This window comes from Paroedura picta, chromosome 11 (assembly GCF_049243985.1).
Source record: "Paroedura picta isolate Pp20150507F chromosome 11, Ppicta_v3.0, whole genome shotgun sequence".
Classification (NCBI taxonomy): Eukaryota; Metazoa; Chordata; class Lepidosauria; order Squamata; family Gekkonidae; genus Paroedura; species Paroedura picta.
In genome coordinates this window covers 39,070,409-39,087,531 of record NC_135379.1, presented here as the reverse complement: position 1 = coordinate 39,087,531, position 17,123 = coordinate 39,070,409, and the positions used below count along the sequence as shown (strand labels likewise).

The 17,123-nt window shown below is 47.2% G+C and overlaps 1 protein-coding gene across 3 annotated transcripts in view; it reads left to right on the top strand.

Annotated features, from left to right (window-relative positions):
* ENTPD3 (ectonucleoside triphosphate diphosphohydrolase 3) overlaps positions 1–17,123 on the top strand; it is a 42,315-nt gene that overhangs the window by 14,773 nt on the left and 10,419 nt on the right. The window contains exons 1-5 of one of the 3 annotated variants that reach the window (XM_077303372.1): positions 3,456–3,593; positions 3,931–4,104; positions 5,923–5,975; positions 10,927–11,054; positions 16,502–16,619. In XM_077303372.1, coding sequence (XP_077159487.1) covers positions 4,073–4,104; positions 5,923–5,975; positions 10,927–11,054; positions 16,502–16,619 — 331 coding nt within the window. In that variant the 5' untranslated portion in view covers positions 3,456–3,593; positions 3,931–4,072. Of the gene's footprint in view, positions 1–3,060; positions 3,594–3,930; positions 4,105–5,922; positions 5,976–10,926; positions 11,055–16,501; positions 16,620–17,123 lie in introns of those variants that run through there. The other 2 variants (XM_077303369.1, XM_077303371.1) reach the window with 2 other exon arrangements.

Here is a 17,123-nt window from a genome sequence, read left to right as displayed (position 1 = left end):
CAAGGGTTCGCTTCCCATCAGCCTGTGCCTGCCTGATGCAAGCTGATTCAGGTGGGTAGTCGTGTTGGTCTGAAGCAGCAGAGCAAACTTTGAGTCCAGGGGCATCTTTAAGACCAACAAACATGGCAGATTCGTGAGTGGTGACATATACATGTAATTATATATACAATACATAAAGTTTTATTCAAGGTAGAAGCTGTTGTGTGCATGCAAATTTCTTCAGATACAATTAACAGTATGCATAAATGCAAAAGCATATACTCTGAACAGAACTTTGCTAAAGGTGCTACTTGGACTCAAACTTTTGCTTGGAACGTGTACAGAAATTATTCCCTAACTGGGGAATCCTGTGCAGAGTCCCTCCAGTCTAAATACAAAGGCATTCCTCTCTCTTTTCTGCCCCTCATTGTTAATAGTGGGGGCAGGAGACAGAGAATGCTTAGCACCCACTGGGAACATCCCTTGTTATTGCAGGACAATCCAAGAATGATTCAGAACATATTAATTTATTAAGTTCCTTTTAGTCCTGCCCTTCATCAAAAAAGCTGGCGTAAATGGGTCCCCTTCCTCCATTTTATCCTTACCACAATTTGGTGAGGTTGGTGAGACTGTATGAGAGAGGGACCTGCTCAAAGTCAGATCACTCAGTGCCCTTCACAGCCCAGTGGAGATTTTGAACCTGGGTCTCCTAGATCCATCCGATGTTCCCACCCAGGGGTCCCCAACCGCACTGAACCTGCAGGCATCCTTTGGAATTCTGATACCGGTGGGGGGGGGGGGAGGACAATCACAAAATCGCTGCTTCCGTGGGTGCAGCCAGTCCCATAATGGGTGCTGCAGGAGGTGGAGCCAACCACAAATTGTCAGGGATCAAGGTTATATATAGCTCTAATAGTCACTCTTTAGCAATTCAGGTGGAAACTCTTGTTAAGCAGGATGCCTTTTTAATCTGCACTGCCAATCAGAAACCCGGTTGGCTAAAAGCCCCACTTAGCTCTTGCCCACTTTCTTAAAGCACCTGGTAGGCACAGAGAAGATGCTGCTGGACACCTTGGTACACAGGGGTATCGTCTTGGGGACTGCTGCTCTAGCCCAGGGGTAGTCAAACTATGGCCCTCCAGATGTCCATGGACTACAATTCCCATGAGCCCCTGCCAGCAATCACTGGCAGGGGCTCATGGGAATTGTAGTCCATGGACATCTGGAGGGCCGCAGTTTGACTACCCCTACTAGGCATTAGAGGAGCCTGAGTCTCCTGCAGGTCTCTGCCTTGCATTAGAATCCCCTCTTCCTGCTCCCAAAACAGGCTGTGGATGAAATAGGAAAGAGTGGAGTCAGAAAGGAAGGAATGAGTGAAATAAGGACTGACCAGCTGGCAACTTCTCTCTAGCCAGGATCTGGCATGGAGACCTCCATTCAGAATGTGACAATATGCTATTTGTAAATTTCTGGTTTGTGCTAACAGCCACATGCAGGACCCAGGGAAGGCAAACGAAACAGCCTGGAGAAAGACAAGGAAAATGGCACCGGCAGCTAAAACCTGCTCTGCAGATGGAGCTTTAAGAAGCCTGCAGATTTATCAGGGATGATGGGCCGAGATGAATGGTGTGGTGAACAAATAGCCAGTTGGCAGAGGCAGGGGAAGGAGCGGAGACAGCATCTTCTGGGCACTGCAGAACGGAGAAGCAGCAAACAATTAAAACACGCTGCTACCTTTTGCACTGGCAGGTGAGATCAGCTCCAGATCTCCGGTGTTAAAATTGCTTCTCTGAAAGTGTCCCTCAAGACAGTCTGGGCAAGTGAAATGCTGGCAGGGGCTCATGGGAAATGTAGTCCATGGACATCTGGAGGACCACAGGTCGATTACCCCTATGGGCAATGACCTCGGCTAACACACAAGCAGTCAATGGAGTCGGTCAGAGGAAGAGGAAGTGTCCAGTTTGGAATGTCCTGCAGGTGATCTGTTAGTTTTCAGGTGCCATTCAAGTGGCTGATTTTGAGCTTGAAAGCCTGCCTAGGCTTTCCTATGTGCTGAGTTGATTCACTGAAGTCCTTGACTGGGCATCAGGCTCTCGAACAGAGGAGGCCTTTCTCAGCAGTGGCCCCAGTTTGGAATCCCTGGCACACCCACCTCTCCCATTTGGAAAGCTGGTCAAATACCCCTCCCCCCTCTTTAAATCCCTTGGGGTTTGGAGGCGAGATGGGTAATCATGGCTTTTCATTGATCTGCTAAATTTCAACTACGGTTTTAGCAACGCTTTTAATTTGTGTTGTTTGTTTTCTACAAAAATGCCTCGAGGGGCAGCATGATCAAAAAGTGGCAGGTGCAGGGATATATTAAATAGATTTGCCTGCCCATTGGAAACTTTGAGGTGGTCGATTTCCCATGAGCAGATCTACCCAGTTTTAAGGTTGGGTCATCACTCAGACTCATGGACACCAGGGTCAGGAAAATGCCACGTGTCAAAAAAAGCCAAAGAGATGATCATGGGATCAATGAATGTCCTTGGGCCAGTCAATCTCCCTCCACCTAGACAAAGAAGAAGAGTTGGTCCTTATATGCCGCTTTTCTCTACTGGGAGAAGTCTCAAAGCGGCTTACAATCGCCTTCTCTTTCCTCTCCCCACCACAGACACCCTGTGAGGTTGGTGGTAGCCATGACAGGGCTGCTCTACCAGGCCCAAGGTCACCCAGCAGGCTGCATGTGGGGGAGCAGGGAATCAAACCCGACTTGCCAGAGTAGAAGCTGCCACTCCTAGGCACCAAACCCCTATGCTATAGAAGCAAGATAACCACCATGGGGCACAGGTTGGCATAGAAAGGGGGGGGGGAGCCTGAGCTCTTTGGGGATTAAAAAGCAGGGGATACCTAACAGAAACGCCTGCATGAGATACGTTAGGTCAGTCCCTTCCTTGCATGCTCAGTGAATTGCTGATTGTCACTGCGGGACGGTGGGTGAATTCCCTCTGGAGACTTTCAGTGGGGGGGGGGGATCACTTGGGCACGAAACCAGCGGGGTCACCGCGGGTAGGCAGGTAATTGCAAGTTGCTGCATTGTGCAGGGGGTTGGACTAGATGACCCTGGTGCCCCCTTTCAACACAGGGATTCTACGATCCTCGGGGCGGCCAGGAGGTGCAGCCCACACGAAGGGGGGCCGGGTATTCATGCGTCTCTCTCTGCCGCGGCCTGCAGCCTGCAGCCTGGCCTGGGAGAGAAGCGTCTCGGTCGGCCGGTGCGCTCGCAGGGCGCCTTCCTCCGGCTGCCCCCTCCCCTGCCGCGCCAGCAGCAGCAGCAGCAGCAGGCGGGCGAGGAGGACAGGCAGGCGGGCGGGCGGGGCCAGCGGCAGTGCCGGGCGGCTTTATAGCCAGCGCGCGAGGGGGAGCGCTGCGCCGGCCGGGGGGGGGGAAGCGGATTGCTGCTGCTGCTGCTCTTCTTCTTCTTCCCCCTCCCTCCCTCCCTCCCTCCGCCGAGGATGCTGGAGCCCCGGCCGGAGCCGCCGCGGCCCCCTCCCTCCTTTCCGCAGGAGCCGAGCCGAGGCTAGAGGCGCCTGGCCGACGGCGGCGGCCGCTTGCGAGCCCGCGGCAGAGAAGAGGTACCGGGCGGGGGGCTGGCGCGGGGCGCGGGGCTGGTCCGCTTGCCGCCTGCTGCGGGAAGGAGCCGCGCACTGGTGGGGGGGGGGGGGCGACGGGCTACGCAGTTGGGCCGGCAGCCGCGAGGCTGCGGTGGCCGGGGGGGGGAGGGCAGGCAGCTGCGGCCCCCGGGTGGGCGCCTCCCGACAGAGCTGCCGGCGAGGGGGCGAAGGGACTCCTGCGCGGAGGATCCAGCCGGGATGCTGAAAGGATGCGCAGACAGGGCGCGGGGGGTGGCGCGGGGAGGTCGGAGACAGAAGCCCTCTTGCCTAGGGTGGGGGGTCCGCATTATCATTGCAGGTTCGTAGAAGTGTGGACGACCTGAAGGTATCTGGGATAGGACTTTGGCTGACCCCGAAACTTTCAGACCTATGGCTTTTGTTTCGAGACGAATCGCATCTTCCTTCCAACGCTGGCTCCTCTACGCTAGACTTTTAAAATAATGGGAGTTGGAGAGTGCCCACAGCAGTGCTGGTATCGATTAGTTTGAATGGGACTTCCCAAGCTGTGTGTGTGTGTAGGTGCAGGCATGCGGGTTTGTGCATGCTGAGCCACCTGCTTTGGAAAATCAAGGCCCGATGGTGCTGCCTTTACTGTCTAAAACGGTGGTCTGCCACAGGCTGAGGCTGCAATCTCTGCCTACTAAACCCATGGGCCTCTCCTCCTGTGGGATGTTCATGGAGAACATGGTGCATACTCATGTGTGGCTTTCATGCCAATACGACACAGACCCTTCTCTGTAAATTCACACACACACACGTATGCAAAGCCCATATCATGTGCTGGACACATGGACATTTCTGGACATGCTTCTCCCTTGCACATATCCTCTTGTCAGACCTCTCAATGAGTTCCCCAAATATGGCTCCTTATGAGAGCTCTGTCCTGGACAGCCCAGGCTAGGCCAGTCTGGGGAACTGAGCAGGGCTGGCCCTGGTGAGCATGTCGATGGCAGTCTCAAAAGTGTTGTGTGACAAGGAGGCGAACAGTGGCAAACCACCTCTGGACGCTTCTGGCCTCGAAACCCCTGTAGGGTTGCCATAAATCAGCCGTGCCTTGACGGCCCTTTCCGCCACTGGCATCTCAGAATTGGCTTTGTGGCACACAAGCATGGGCCCTGCCATTCGTTTCTGCATGCACAATTGCCAGACCTGTGAACACGCACATCCTATTCTGTTTAACCACAAGTTCACCTGCCACATCCCAACCCCTCCTGCTTTCCTTTGGTTCTGCCTCTGCTAGGCAAATGAGGGCAAATTCTCAAGTCACATTCTGTTCTCAAGTGCTTGAGTACAGAGCATGTACTCTTATCAGGTCTGAAAGGCACGCCTGTACTAGAGGTATCTTTAAAATAAGAGGAAGTGGTGATTGGACACCCCCCCTCCCAGCTTCCCCCTTGGGAGTCTTCCTAAAGAGCACAGACTGGATTATATGTGAATGTCCCAGCAGGCATTTTGTACCCAACGTTCCATATCTGAGCACAAAATGTAATTGGCCCTTGGATGCTGTAGGAAGTTGCTTTGATCTGTTGTTCTAGATGGCCAGCTGTGTTAGCCTGTGGCAGCAGAGTAAAACTTCCGTTCTGGAAACCGGGTCTTTACTGTGCCTGGACTCCTGCTTTATTTTGAGCTTTAAGGGAGCTCTCCTCTTGCTGCTAGCTAGCTGAGGACTCTGCTAGCTGAGGACTGGACCACACTGCTCTTTGGTCTGGACACCCCAACAGCTGTGCCACTCCCTCTTTTATGGAGGGCCATGGTCCAGCGGACGAGTTGGTTTTGCATGCTGGTTCAATCCCTAGCACCCCCCGTTAAAGAGAAGGACAACACTTGAGTCCAGTGGCACCTTGACGACCAACAAAGCTTTTGTGTGCCTGCACACTTCCTCAGCACACAAAACTCACACCTTGAACAAAATTTTGTTGGTCTTCAAGGTGCCTTTGGACTCAAATTTTGTTCTGCTACGCCAGACCAACACAGCTACCCACCCGAATCTATCCTTACAGTTAAAGAGAGTTCATGATGTCAAAGATCTCGGTTGGAGGCCCAAGCGAGCTGCCACCAGTCAAGTAGACCCTGAAAGAGCGATAGTTGTCCTCAGTAAAAGGCAGCTTTGTGTATTCATGTGTTCTGTTTCTGAAACTGGTATTTCAAAAAGCCTTCTCCCCTTCCCTGTGAAACTCTTTTTGTCTTGAGCCTTTTTACAGGGTCAAAAATACTCGAAAGGTCTGAATCTCTTTCACATTGTTCTCATCAACTCCTCTGATGCCAAATGTGTATTTCTCCTACTGTGCAGTTTGAACAAGGAGATGTTTACGGCCCTGTCTCGACAACCCTGTGAGCAAACAGGTGAGTGCTTTCCCCAGGCTGGCATGGCGACGCACCAAGATGCATTTTAACCGGTGCTGTCCATTTTTATACGCATGTGCAAAGGGGGCTTGCTCAGGCCATGTTTTGAGACTGGAAAACGAGTAGCTGCCGAGCCAACTTCATTTTTAGCAATTCTTTAGTCAGCTTTGGAAACAAATGTTCTTGTGTGGTCTTGCGTACATAACTGGATTTGTACTGGGGAATCGGTTGTATTTATTTTACTCCTTGTTCCAGAAGGCAGCTGTTCTGCTAGGGAAACTCTACTGCAGACTGAGATGTCGCCAGCATTTCTCACTTTTCTCAAATGCTGTCGTAGGCTGATTCCCATGAGGTGGAAGCCAGGCAGCCTACCTTCAACTCTGCCCGTTCCCCTATGTGCAGACTTTCAGGAATGCCCTCTTTCATTTTCCTGTCTGCCCCCCTCCAATAAAGGCATGCAGAAACATGTTCTCTACAATTGCCTGCAAACATGCCAACTCCTGTGCCCTGCAGACCTAATGTAAGTCAATGCAGTTTTTGAAATTAAGCCCATTAAATCTCTTTGCCGATATCATACATCTGAGGAGCAGTGGCCAAAAAAGAGCCAGTCCCCCTCCCCCATCTGCAGAGCTGTTCAGACTGCTATCCTGAAAGTGACTCTTACAGGAGATTAGGCAGGGGGCTTTCAACCAGCCTACGTTTTAGTACTGGGTTGCCAACTTCAAGGTGGAGCCTTGAGCACTCTCAAAATTACCACTAATCTCCAGATCCACCTCTCTCCAGGGGCAGCTCCAGAGGGTGGAGTCTATGGCATCACATCCCAGCTGAGCTCCTCTCCAAACCCTGCCCTCCCCATATCCCCCCTCTAAAAAAATCTCCAAGAATTTCTAGAGTTGGCAACTTACAAAATGCCGGGGGCTGTTGCCTTGTTTGAGCTAGCTTTTAGTGTCCAGAAGAAGCTGGTGTAAAGTCTTTTTGAGATCATATTTTCTGTTTAGCAATCTAAAGCTCTTGGCTTTATTGCTTTTAAAAATGCTGTCCTTTAACCCGAGTTTTCAGGATTGCTAGAGTTAGCAATGTGGCCGTGCAATCAATCCAGTGTAGAGTTACATCACTGTAAACCCACTGAAGTGGATGGGCTTAAACTGGAATACGGCTGCACAGGATTGTACTGTAAATTGATCCTTTGAGCCAGATCCACGGAACTACCTCAAAGGCACACTTCCTACTGGGGAAATGGCAACAATCTCACCAGCAGAGATTTTGATGGATGTTTTCTGGGTAGAAGACAGGAACCTGATTAGGTATAAATGAAGACAGAATATTGCCCAGTGCCTCATGCCCCAAACATGTTGGAACCCAGCTACCATGTCAATAAAATGCACTGCCAACACGAGAGCCTGCGCTGTGCCTTTTCCAAAAGGTTTGCTAACTGGGCTTGAATTTATAAAGTGCGTAGTGATGAAATTGCCACTGGCAGACGCTCCATTGGCTGATGAATAAGGCAAGGGGTATTTCATTTGTATGTCATGCACTTCCTTGGGAAAAGGCTGCTTTCAGGTTCATGGATATATATGCCCTCTCTGCTTTTACTGGAAACACTTGTCCACGGTTATCTATTTGCAACAATATAAACATAATAAGCATCAGAAACTTACATGACACTTTCTGTGTTAACATCAGCAAGTGGTGAGGCAGCCTTTTTAAACCACTGGGACCGTTTACGCACTGGAGGTTTCATGCTGGGCTGCAGGCTGGAGTTTTAGTCGTGGCAGGTTGCCTCACCTCTTCCTGCACCCTCATGGGGGGGGGGGGGAGAATTTGCCCTTGTGCACCTCATCTGCCCCTAATTTGTGTTCCTGCACGGGAGCTGGGGCAGTGAAGTTCCCAGTGCATAAATGCTCTGGGTGAGGCAAAACTTGCTTCTGTAGGCACAAATGGCATTCAAAAGATGTAACTCATAGGAGGACAAGACCATTTCAGCACATGTAGGCCAGTTTACATGGTTTACCGGCTTCAGCAGAAAAAACAAAACTATAAGGCTACTCCCAAAGGTAGTGAGCTCTTGGGATTTAATATAATCTGGATTTAGTTTTTCAATGTTTTAATCTTCTCATTGTATGGAGTGTGTGTAAAAAAAATCTGAAAAATAAAATAAATATAAGTAATTGAAGGCAAGTAGACGACAGAGGAACAGTTGGAGACTCCCCATGGTGCTAGCTAAAATCAACATTATTGATTGCAACATCTGAACACTTTGGCCTTTGATATAATACGCCTTAAAGGAAGTGTTAGGGACGTTATTTTCACTGAACAATAATGAGATTACAATTAAATTCAAAGTGATCAGAGCCAGGAACTGAACTTGTATCTCTTGAATTCTAAGATGGCATCCTATGACTCGCTAAGAAAAAGTTCTGGGTGGAAAAGACATGTTTTTGTATAAGAACTAATCTGATAGGGAGAGGGAGGCACTTTACCCTGCATCTCTGTGTTACAAAACCCTTTTGTTCATCATGGACAGCACTAATAGGACCACATTGGGTTTTTTCCCAAAGGAAAGGTGTTCTGGCTATTTCCCACTTAAGTGCTGAATACCTCCAGTAGGCAGAGATACCCCCAACAACCAACAATTCTTTAAAAACAAACAAAAATCTCCTCCTTTTGCATACTTTTACGAAAAGAGGAGAGTAGAAATTCCTTTCTCCCCAAATAAAGGATATGACCAAAATAGTCTACAAGCCTCTTGAGAGATGCAGAATCTTCTAGGCCATTTGCCTAAAGACTTCCTGTTCGGAGCCAGCTGAAGGTCTCGGCTCCCCCACCCCTCCTCCGTTGCCTTTGGGAATAATCTCTCTGGAGGGCTAGGAACTTGCAGAGCTACAATTAAAACAAGATGCATATGGCTGCTGGAAGAGAACCCAGGCCATTTTGCAGCAGCCTGAGATTTTCTGGCCTAAAAGTTGTTGCCTTTAATATTTTGGAGACGGTTTTAATATGCAGCCGTTCTGCAGTCCCTGTTAATTGTCTCCTCCAAGGCTTCTAAGAATCTCCATGTCCTGAGGGTTGAACGTTCCTTTGAGGCTCTCTTACTGCACCCTGCCTGAGTCAAGGCCGTTTTTATTCTCAGCTACAAATAAATAGACGTTTATAACCTGTGTAAAAATGGTTTACATTTGACCTCAGGAGTATATAGAGAGTGCCTTAAAAGGTGAAAAACAACCCCAAAAAAGTATTTTTAGATTCAGTAAGAAAGTGCAGCACCCCTTCTGCAGAGAAAACCCTATTTTTAAAAAGTGTTTTTGGGGATCTAAAGCAAGAATCCAGATTAGAACTTGAGCCAAGTCCATAAGTTTTCCCTGCTGCGTTCACTGTTCCCCTTCCACCTTAAAAATTGCCCTACCTCCAGTCTATAGGCATTTTTAGAAGATTCAGCAAGCCAGTATTTTCTTTCTGCTTTCTTTTCTTTTTTATGCTCAACTGCTTTCAGCGGTCTGTGCCTCTTGAGGCATGCTGAGTCTTCATCACAATTGGGTGGTGTGTGCATGTGCGTGTTATTTGCTTTTGGTCCATTTAAAGATAAATGTGTTCCTGGGGAGTTCTCTGAGGATGTGGAAGCTTTGCCAGTATTTGGCCTGGTACTGCAGCTTTTGGGCTGCTTTTTTGAAAGCCAGCCACCCAGTTTATCAAGAGATACAAGATCACCTTGATACACTTGGCTGAGAGTCATTCTACTGATCTAGGCTGCTCCCCACTTATTTCTTCTTACCAGGTTCCTGTGTTTCTCATAGCTATGTCACAGGCAGAAAGGAGTAGAAGCTCCATTTCCACTCTGGAGGCTTAGCAACAGACTGCAGGCTGAAGTTGGAGCAGGTTGCCTCACCTCTTCCTGCTCCTGCACGGGGGAGTACTTGGCCCGGTGCATGCCATTCATCTGAGATTTGTGCTCCTGCACAGGAGCCAAAGCAGTGAAGGGAGGGGAATGACAACCTTAGATTATTAGGCAGAAATCACAGTGGTTCTCTCTCTTGTCAGGATTTCCCAACTATGGTGCCCTCAATGGTACCTCAGTGTGGGGATTTTCAAAATGGTGGCTAGAGTGAGCCTTCCCACCCTGTGCCTGCCATTTCTTGCTCTGAGTGAAGCGGAAAGAAAAAGAAGAAGAGTTGGTTCTTAAATGCGGCTTTTCTCTACCCAAAGGAGTCTCAAAGCGGCTTACAGTCACCTTCCCTTTCCTCTCCCCACAACAGACACCCTGTGAAGTGGGTGAGGTTGAGAGAGCCCTTATATTACTGAAGAAGAAGAAGAGTTGGTTCTTATATGTTGCTTTTCTCAGAACAGCTTTGTCAGTGCTGTGGTGAGGCCAAGCTGGCTGCATATGGAGAAGTGGGGAATCAAACCCGGCTCGCCAGATTAGAAGTCCGCACTCCTAACCACTACACCAAGCTGGATCTCTAAAAGGTTAGGGAGGGCTGTCTCACAACCCACTTTCAGAGATTTTGTGACCCACTTTTGGGAAACGCTGGTCTAGACTTGAAGTGGTCCCAGGATTTGCTATTCCTATGTTGGGGAAATGTACAGGTAGTCATCGGTATATGGCAGTTTCCCCCGTGAGGCAAATACTGTGGCTTCACGGTCTTTCGGTTCCGGAAAATGGCACCACAGGGAAAGCTTAAGTGTCTTCTCTGCACAAAACACAGTTCCAATCCAAACTGAGACACCCCCCCCCCCCAGCATGGATGTTGAGGCCCAGTTATGATCCAGAGTCCTCATGGTGGCTGTGGCTGCCCCACATGAGCTTTGCAAAATGTGAATTGACAGACAGCTTTCTAAAAAAGGGGTTCCTCTTTGACATCTTAAGCAAATGCAGGACAAGGAGTTTCTGAATGCAAGAAAAATGATGCAAAACCCTTCACCTCCATAATGTAAGTTGTTGCTTTCTTATCTTTAGGCTTCCGGGTCCTGTACAAAATGCCAGCCGTTGTTGCTTTCGTTTTCCTGCTCTTAAGCATAGCTGTGATTGTTGCCATCACTCTTGTCCAGCTGAATCAAAAAGCTGTCCTTTCACCAGGTCTGAAGGTAAGTGTCTAGGGTGTGATTGGTATCCATTGTGCCATCTGAAGGAGGGATGAGCCCCCAAAGCCATTTTCAGAGCCAGGGCACAGCTCCTAATCATGTAGTGTAAAATGAAGTCGCTGGATGGATCCTGCAGGCTCGTTTTGCCAGTGGAGGGATTTTCCTCTGACAGGAGTAAGTGAATTTTTTTGTGATTCCTTAGAAAGCTTCTGTTAGAGGAAAGCACCTCCACTAGTGGAACAGAAGTGCGAGAGCCAGCCCACTGTTTCTGAACACGCGGAGAATGTTTTTCATTCCCAACACAAATAACCACAGCCTTTTCCTTTCATCTGACCTTAGAAGGAAGGACGGGCATGCATGTTTGAACTTCCTCTTGTTCTGGAAATGCATCACCAGCCTTGGTCATAGGAAAGCTCTTCAGGTAAATTCCACTGGAAAATGTCAGTCGGTCACTCTGGGACAAACAATACGTTAAGATGTTCTTGGGCACCATCACCATGATAGAGCTGAACTCAGCCATTAAAAAAAATGCCACATGGCCAGCATGGCAGGATCAGGCAATCATGTCCCTCCTCATGCCTTTTCAGGTGCCGAAATCTGTGACCACCTCCCCCCCCCCCAACACACACACTTGGTTCTTAAATTATACTGCACTTGTATGGCATTTGGTCTGGTCTAGAATTTAGCTCCTTGAAAACTGTGGTCCTTAAGGCTGTTAAATCACCAATGCCGTCAAAGTTGCTGAGAAGGATTGGGGAGGTGATGCTTGAGTGCCATAGACACTCCTTGACCCTCTTCTTCCTCCTTGACCCTCCAAAAAAAAAAGCCCAGCATGTGGAATGAAGACCTATGAAAAGGATACCTTCCAAGTGACCTCATTCTTCTGGCTATGGCTCTTGTGCCTTGGTTGTTTCCTCTCTAGTTGGGGAAACCTCTGACAACCTTGTTTGGATAGCCAGAGTGTCCTTTCAGTTATCATGCTGGGTTATAGCCGGTCAGGGGAAAGGGAAAGGGTTCCCTTCAGAAGGTGAGACTGCTCACACAATATTTTTAATTTAAACTTTTATGCTAATCAAAGATCAGTCAAGCGGTTTACCAGCACAGTTTACATACAAATATAAAATTGATATACAATTAAAAATAAGTCCCAGCCTCATAGGTATAACTGATTATAGATAAAAAGTTAATTAAAGAAAGTTAATTTGGTGGCTCCATCCCACGTACTCAGCCTAAGCTGCTCACTAGGATGAAATGGAGGAGAGGAGAAGGATGCCAGCTGTCTGAGTTCCCATTGGGGAGAAAAGGGCGGTATAAAGGAAGTAAATGGGTCAATCAGCATCAGTTTATTCAGTCACTGGATCAAATATTACCCAAGATGGCTAACAAAAGTTTCCACAGTATGATTTTTTTTTTCATTTGAAGGGGAAAAGCTCAAAACAGGATGTAGACAAACAAATAAATCAGAGTCCAGTAGCACCTTTAAGACAACAAAGATTTACCGTATATACTTACATATAAGCCGAGGCACCTAATTTTACTACAAAATCTGGGCAAAGTTATAGACTCGCATATAAGCCTTGGGTGGGAAATGCTCCATCATCACAGGCTCTCCCATCCAGTCTCCCCCCCCCACCAACAAATGCAGAAAAGTCAAGAGGATGAATAGCTGCTGGTTTTTGTACCCTGCTTTTCACCCACAGAAACCAAAATAATAGTTTGGGAAAAGTGATTAAGAAGAGGAAGTGAAGGCAAAAGGAAAAAAAAGATTAGAGTCCCTCAGTCAAACCGTTGATGGTCCTACAAGCTGCCAGAGCAACGACTGGATGGCTGGAGCAGGCTTTTATTTCAATTACCATATATACCTGCGTATAAACTGAGGAGGGCTTTTTCAGTGTGAAAAAAGGTGCTGAAAAACTAGGCTTATACGTGAGTATATAGGGCATTCAAGGCGTGAGCTTTCAAGTGCAAGCACTTGAAAGCTCACGCCTTGAATAAATCTTTGTTGGTCTTAAAGGTGCTACTGTACGCTGATTTTATTTTGCTACTTAAGACCAACACAGCTACCCATTTGAATCTATCCATAGACAAACAAAATGCAGCATATCAACATATTAGGATGAGATCATTATGGAGAAGATCTCTGTGGACAGTTATGTGCCTAGAGGCCTCAGAGGCTTACGGCTTTGGATGTGTGTCTCTTTCCAAAGGAGTTAAGCTCGAAGGGTGTAACTTCTCACTTGCTTCACTGGTTGGAACATGTTGACAGTCTTATCCTTCTTCCTGCTAATACCAGGGGAGAAGAAACCAGGAGGAGAAATTATTTATGGGACATGTTCCTTTGTGTACTCTGAGGTGATCAAAATCTGCTCAACTCTGGTTGAAATAATAGGATTTAAGTAGTGGAAACCAAAATTGTGGGATGACATTTCTAGAGGAAGGCCTCAAGGGGCTAATTGATTATCATGCTCCCAGAAAGTGGCCATTGAACATGGTATAATTTTGGCCTCCTTGCTTTGGTGAAACAATATTCCTGCTTACCGTACTTGAGCCAAAACCGAGTCATTTCTCTGTGAAGGGCTTGTTTTCCATTCACTGAACACTCTTATCATATGCTCAATGACTGCTGTGGTTAGGGAAGGGCAAAAGACTGTTTTGCTCCACTTGTTTTACTGTTTTTATTTTATTTCTCTGAATTTGTAGCCTGCCCTCTCTGCTGAGGTGGCCTTGTTTGTTAAATAAAATGACCTTTAATTTAGGAGATGTCTGTGATCTTTTTGTTGACACGATGCCTGAGAGAAGGCAGCAAGATTTCTACAGAGCGTTCATTTGATTCACCAGAGCAGTTATTGTATTAATTGAAAATTCATCTAATGTATATTTTTTATTTGATTTTTTTCAACCGGATCTTCTTTGTATGGTGCTAGTAAAGGTGCTAAGACTAATTTAGAACATGACCGTTTGCAAAGTATCAGAAGTTCTTTTTAGAACAGGGACATTTTAATTTTTTTAAAAAATCCTGTCGTGGTGATCCCTGCTCTCATCCCCTAGTAGCCATGATCTTGACGTGACCAGCTTTGCCTTGAGAGAGCGTAGAGATTTCACTGTCAGCATATTTAAAGCATCAAGGAAAATAATGCCCCATCCGGTAAATCGGTGTACTTGGTCAGGTGCCTGAAAGTGATAAGGGACAATTTAAGCAAATTATTTCTTTCAGGAAAGGCAAAAGCCTCCAAACTTACCAATAACTTCTAAAGCACTCGGGGTTCATACGTGCAGAAATACGCACATACCCTCGAGCTTAATAACAGGGTTATGGAAGGATTTCACGATTCTACATTCATTTCTTTGTCTCCTCCTTCACCCCCCCCCCCCCATGGCAGCCTGCCTACTGAGAAAGGCCGAGAATGGCTCTGAATGAAGAATGTATTCAGCAGCTGACCCTTCTATAAGATTGCTCTGGTCTCCTTGCAAACCATTTCACATTGCATTTCTTTATGGTGCCCATTCCAGTTGCAGCCACTCTGCAAGCCTGCCAGGTTTTACAGAAAGTCTGCCATAGGTTTAGGGGTGTGACTGGGTATTCTGCACTGGAGGATAGCTTGGTGTGTCACCAGTGGATTATTATTAAGTGAATAATGAGTAATCAGTGGGTTTGAGGGTAAGCGTTGTTGTTTCGATTTAACATGGTCTGTCTGGTTTGGCCTTGTTTCGAATGGAAGGCCCTGTGGGACTCATCCGCTTCATTGTTCTTAATATTACTGCTAACATGTTGCTTGTTATGGCAAAATACCTTTTGGCTCATTTAGAATATAACCCGTTGAGTGTCTAACAGGTTTGAGTGTCTAAGAGCGCAAGTGCCTGCTTAAAATTGGATTATTTGGAGGGACAAGATTCTCTTGAGTTATTGCTCAGTTGTAAGTTTCCAAAGCAAAGACCCAGAGAAGTTCCTGCCCCTGGGATCCAAGAGTCAAACTTCCGCATGCAGTTAGACTAGCTGTCTTGCACAGCAAGTACTTCGCTTTGCTTGACTCGCTATTCTTGGTTTCAGACCTGTTGGGTAGATGCAAGGTCTCCCAGGAATTCATGGAGGTTGCAGGGGAGCATGCTTTAGGCTTTATGACTCATCCCAGCCCTCTGAAAAGAACAGGAAGCTGAAAGGAAGGAGAAAAATCACACAGAAAAGGATTTAGAATGGAACAACTATTCATAACAATGGCAAAACCAGGTCCCCATGCAGCTCATTTTAGAGAAGCTAAATTCGATGGATCTTTAGGCTTTGTTCTTATGAGTCTTCTGGTAACATGCCTAATTCTGCCCTCGGAACATAATAAGAATCCTACAGGGAGGGGAGATTCCTAGGGAAAGTACTTGGTGGTTTGCCGAAGTCATTTGCTGAAGGCATGTGGGGAAGCAGGAGGGAAGGCCTATAAGACTGTCTTCACTTTTACCCACATTATCTCTTTGTCTATGAGACCCACCCTACCTGTCTAATCATACACCTTTTCAACAGTAAATTTACAGGCCTTATTATTCCTGATAAAAGAAAACAAAGACTTTGCACAACAAAATTCTTGTGTGATGCCTCGGGATTCAGGTTAATGCCAGGGGAGATTACTAAACTGATACAGTAATAGTTTCTGTTGACTTGATGACAGACTGCATTGTCATTTTTCCCCTGTCACAATTCTGAATGAGAGCCTGACATTCTACATTTGCAAAGTCAAGGATATGGAGAGTCCCAGAGTGCTCTTATAGAATCCTAGAGTTGGAAGGGTCCATACAAGCCATCTAGTCCAACTCCTGTTCGGTGTGGGATCAGCCTGAAGCATCCAGGATAAGTACCAGCTTAGTGTAGTGGTGAAGAGTGCGGACTTCTAATCTGGCGAGCCGGGTTTGATTCTGCACTCCCCCACAAACAACCAGCTGGGTGACCTTGGGCTAGCCACAGCGCTGATAGAGCTGTTCTGACTGAGCAGTAATATCAGGGCTCTCTCAGCATCACCTCCCTCACCGGGTGTCTGTTGTGGGGAGAGGAAAGGGAAATAAATTGTAAACCGCTTTGAAACTCCCTTTGGTAGAGAAAAGTGGCATAGAAGAACCAACTCTTCTTCTTCCTGTCCGCCCATTGAAAGACCTCCAGTTCAAAGTTCAGTTTTGTGGCCTGGATCAAAAGAACTAGAAAATGGGTCCATAAGCCTGAGGAGGCAACAAACTTGGATCCCCTCCCCTTCAACCAATAGCCTTCCCCTCTGTGCTGTTTGGCAAACAGATTCTGAAATCCAAAGCCTTTTATGCAATATGGCATGAAGATTAGCTACGCCCAGGGACAGAAGCCAGTGAGCCAGCACAAAGCTTCCAAGTAGCTCTCAGGATGTCCAAGCCTACTTTTCTAATTTAACCAATATTTTATCCAAAACAGTTTATTGAATAGCGACTCCTCTGTTTTTTAGTATGGAATTGTTCTTGATGCCGGGTCGTCTCGGACAACAGTATATATATACGAATGGCCAGCAGAAAAAGAAAACAACACCGGAGTGGTCAGCCAGACCTTCAAGTGCAATGTGAAAGGTACAGGCAAAACAGGAGTTTGAAAGAACTGGGGGATACCAGAGGGAATACCGTGAACCGAAAAATCCGGGGGAAGGGAGTGGGGTTGGCTGTTCCATGGGTAGGAATCCTTCTCAGTACATGTCTGGCACATAATACAAATAGATTGGCAGCCTCTGATGACAAAGACAGTGTCTCTGTTTTTAACAGAGAGACAGGTTTGGCAGCTCCGAATGTGTGGGAGGCGCATGTCTCTCCTCTTGAGGGAAATGGATGTTTTTTTTTTTCCCTCTGTGAATCTGCAGGGTCAAGAGCTGTGAAAATTGCAGATCAAAAAAGGGATGCTTTTAGGGGTCCTGTGTAGAGAACAATACAACTGCAGAGTCTCTAGGCACTGGAGTCACCTTCTAGGCTTGGGGAAGAGAATGTGGGCTTAACATCTTGTCAGCAGGGCATCTTGTAATATGACCGACCTTATAATGGTTTTATGCCCAGTCCTGCATGGCTCAGGGTAGCCTAGTCTCA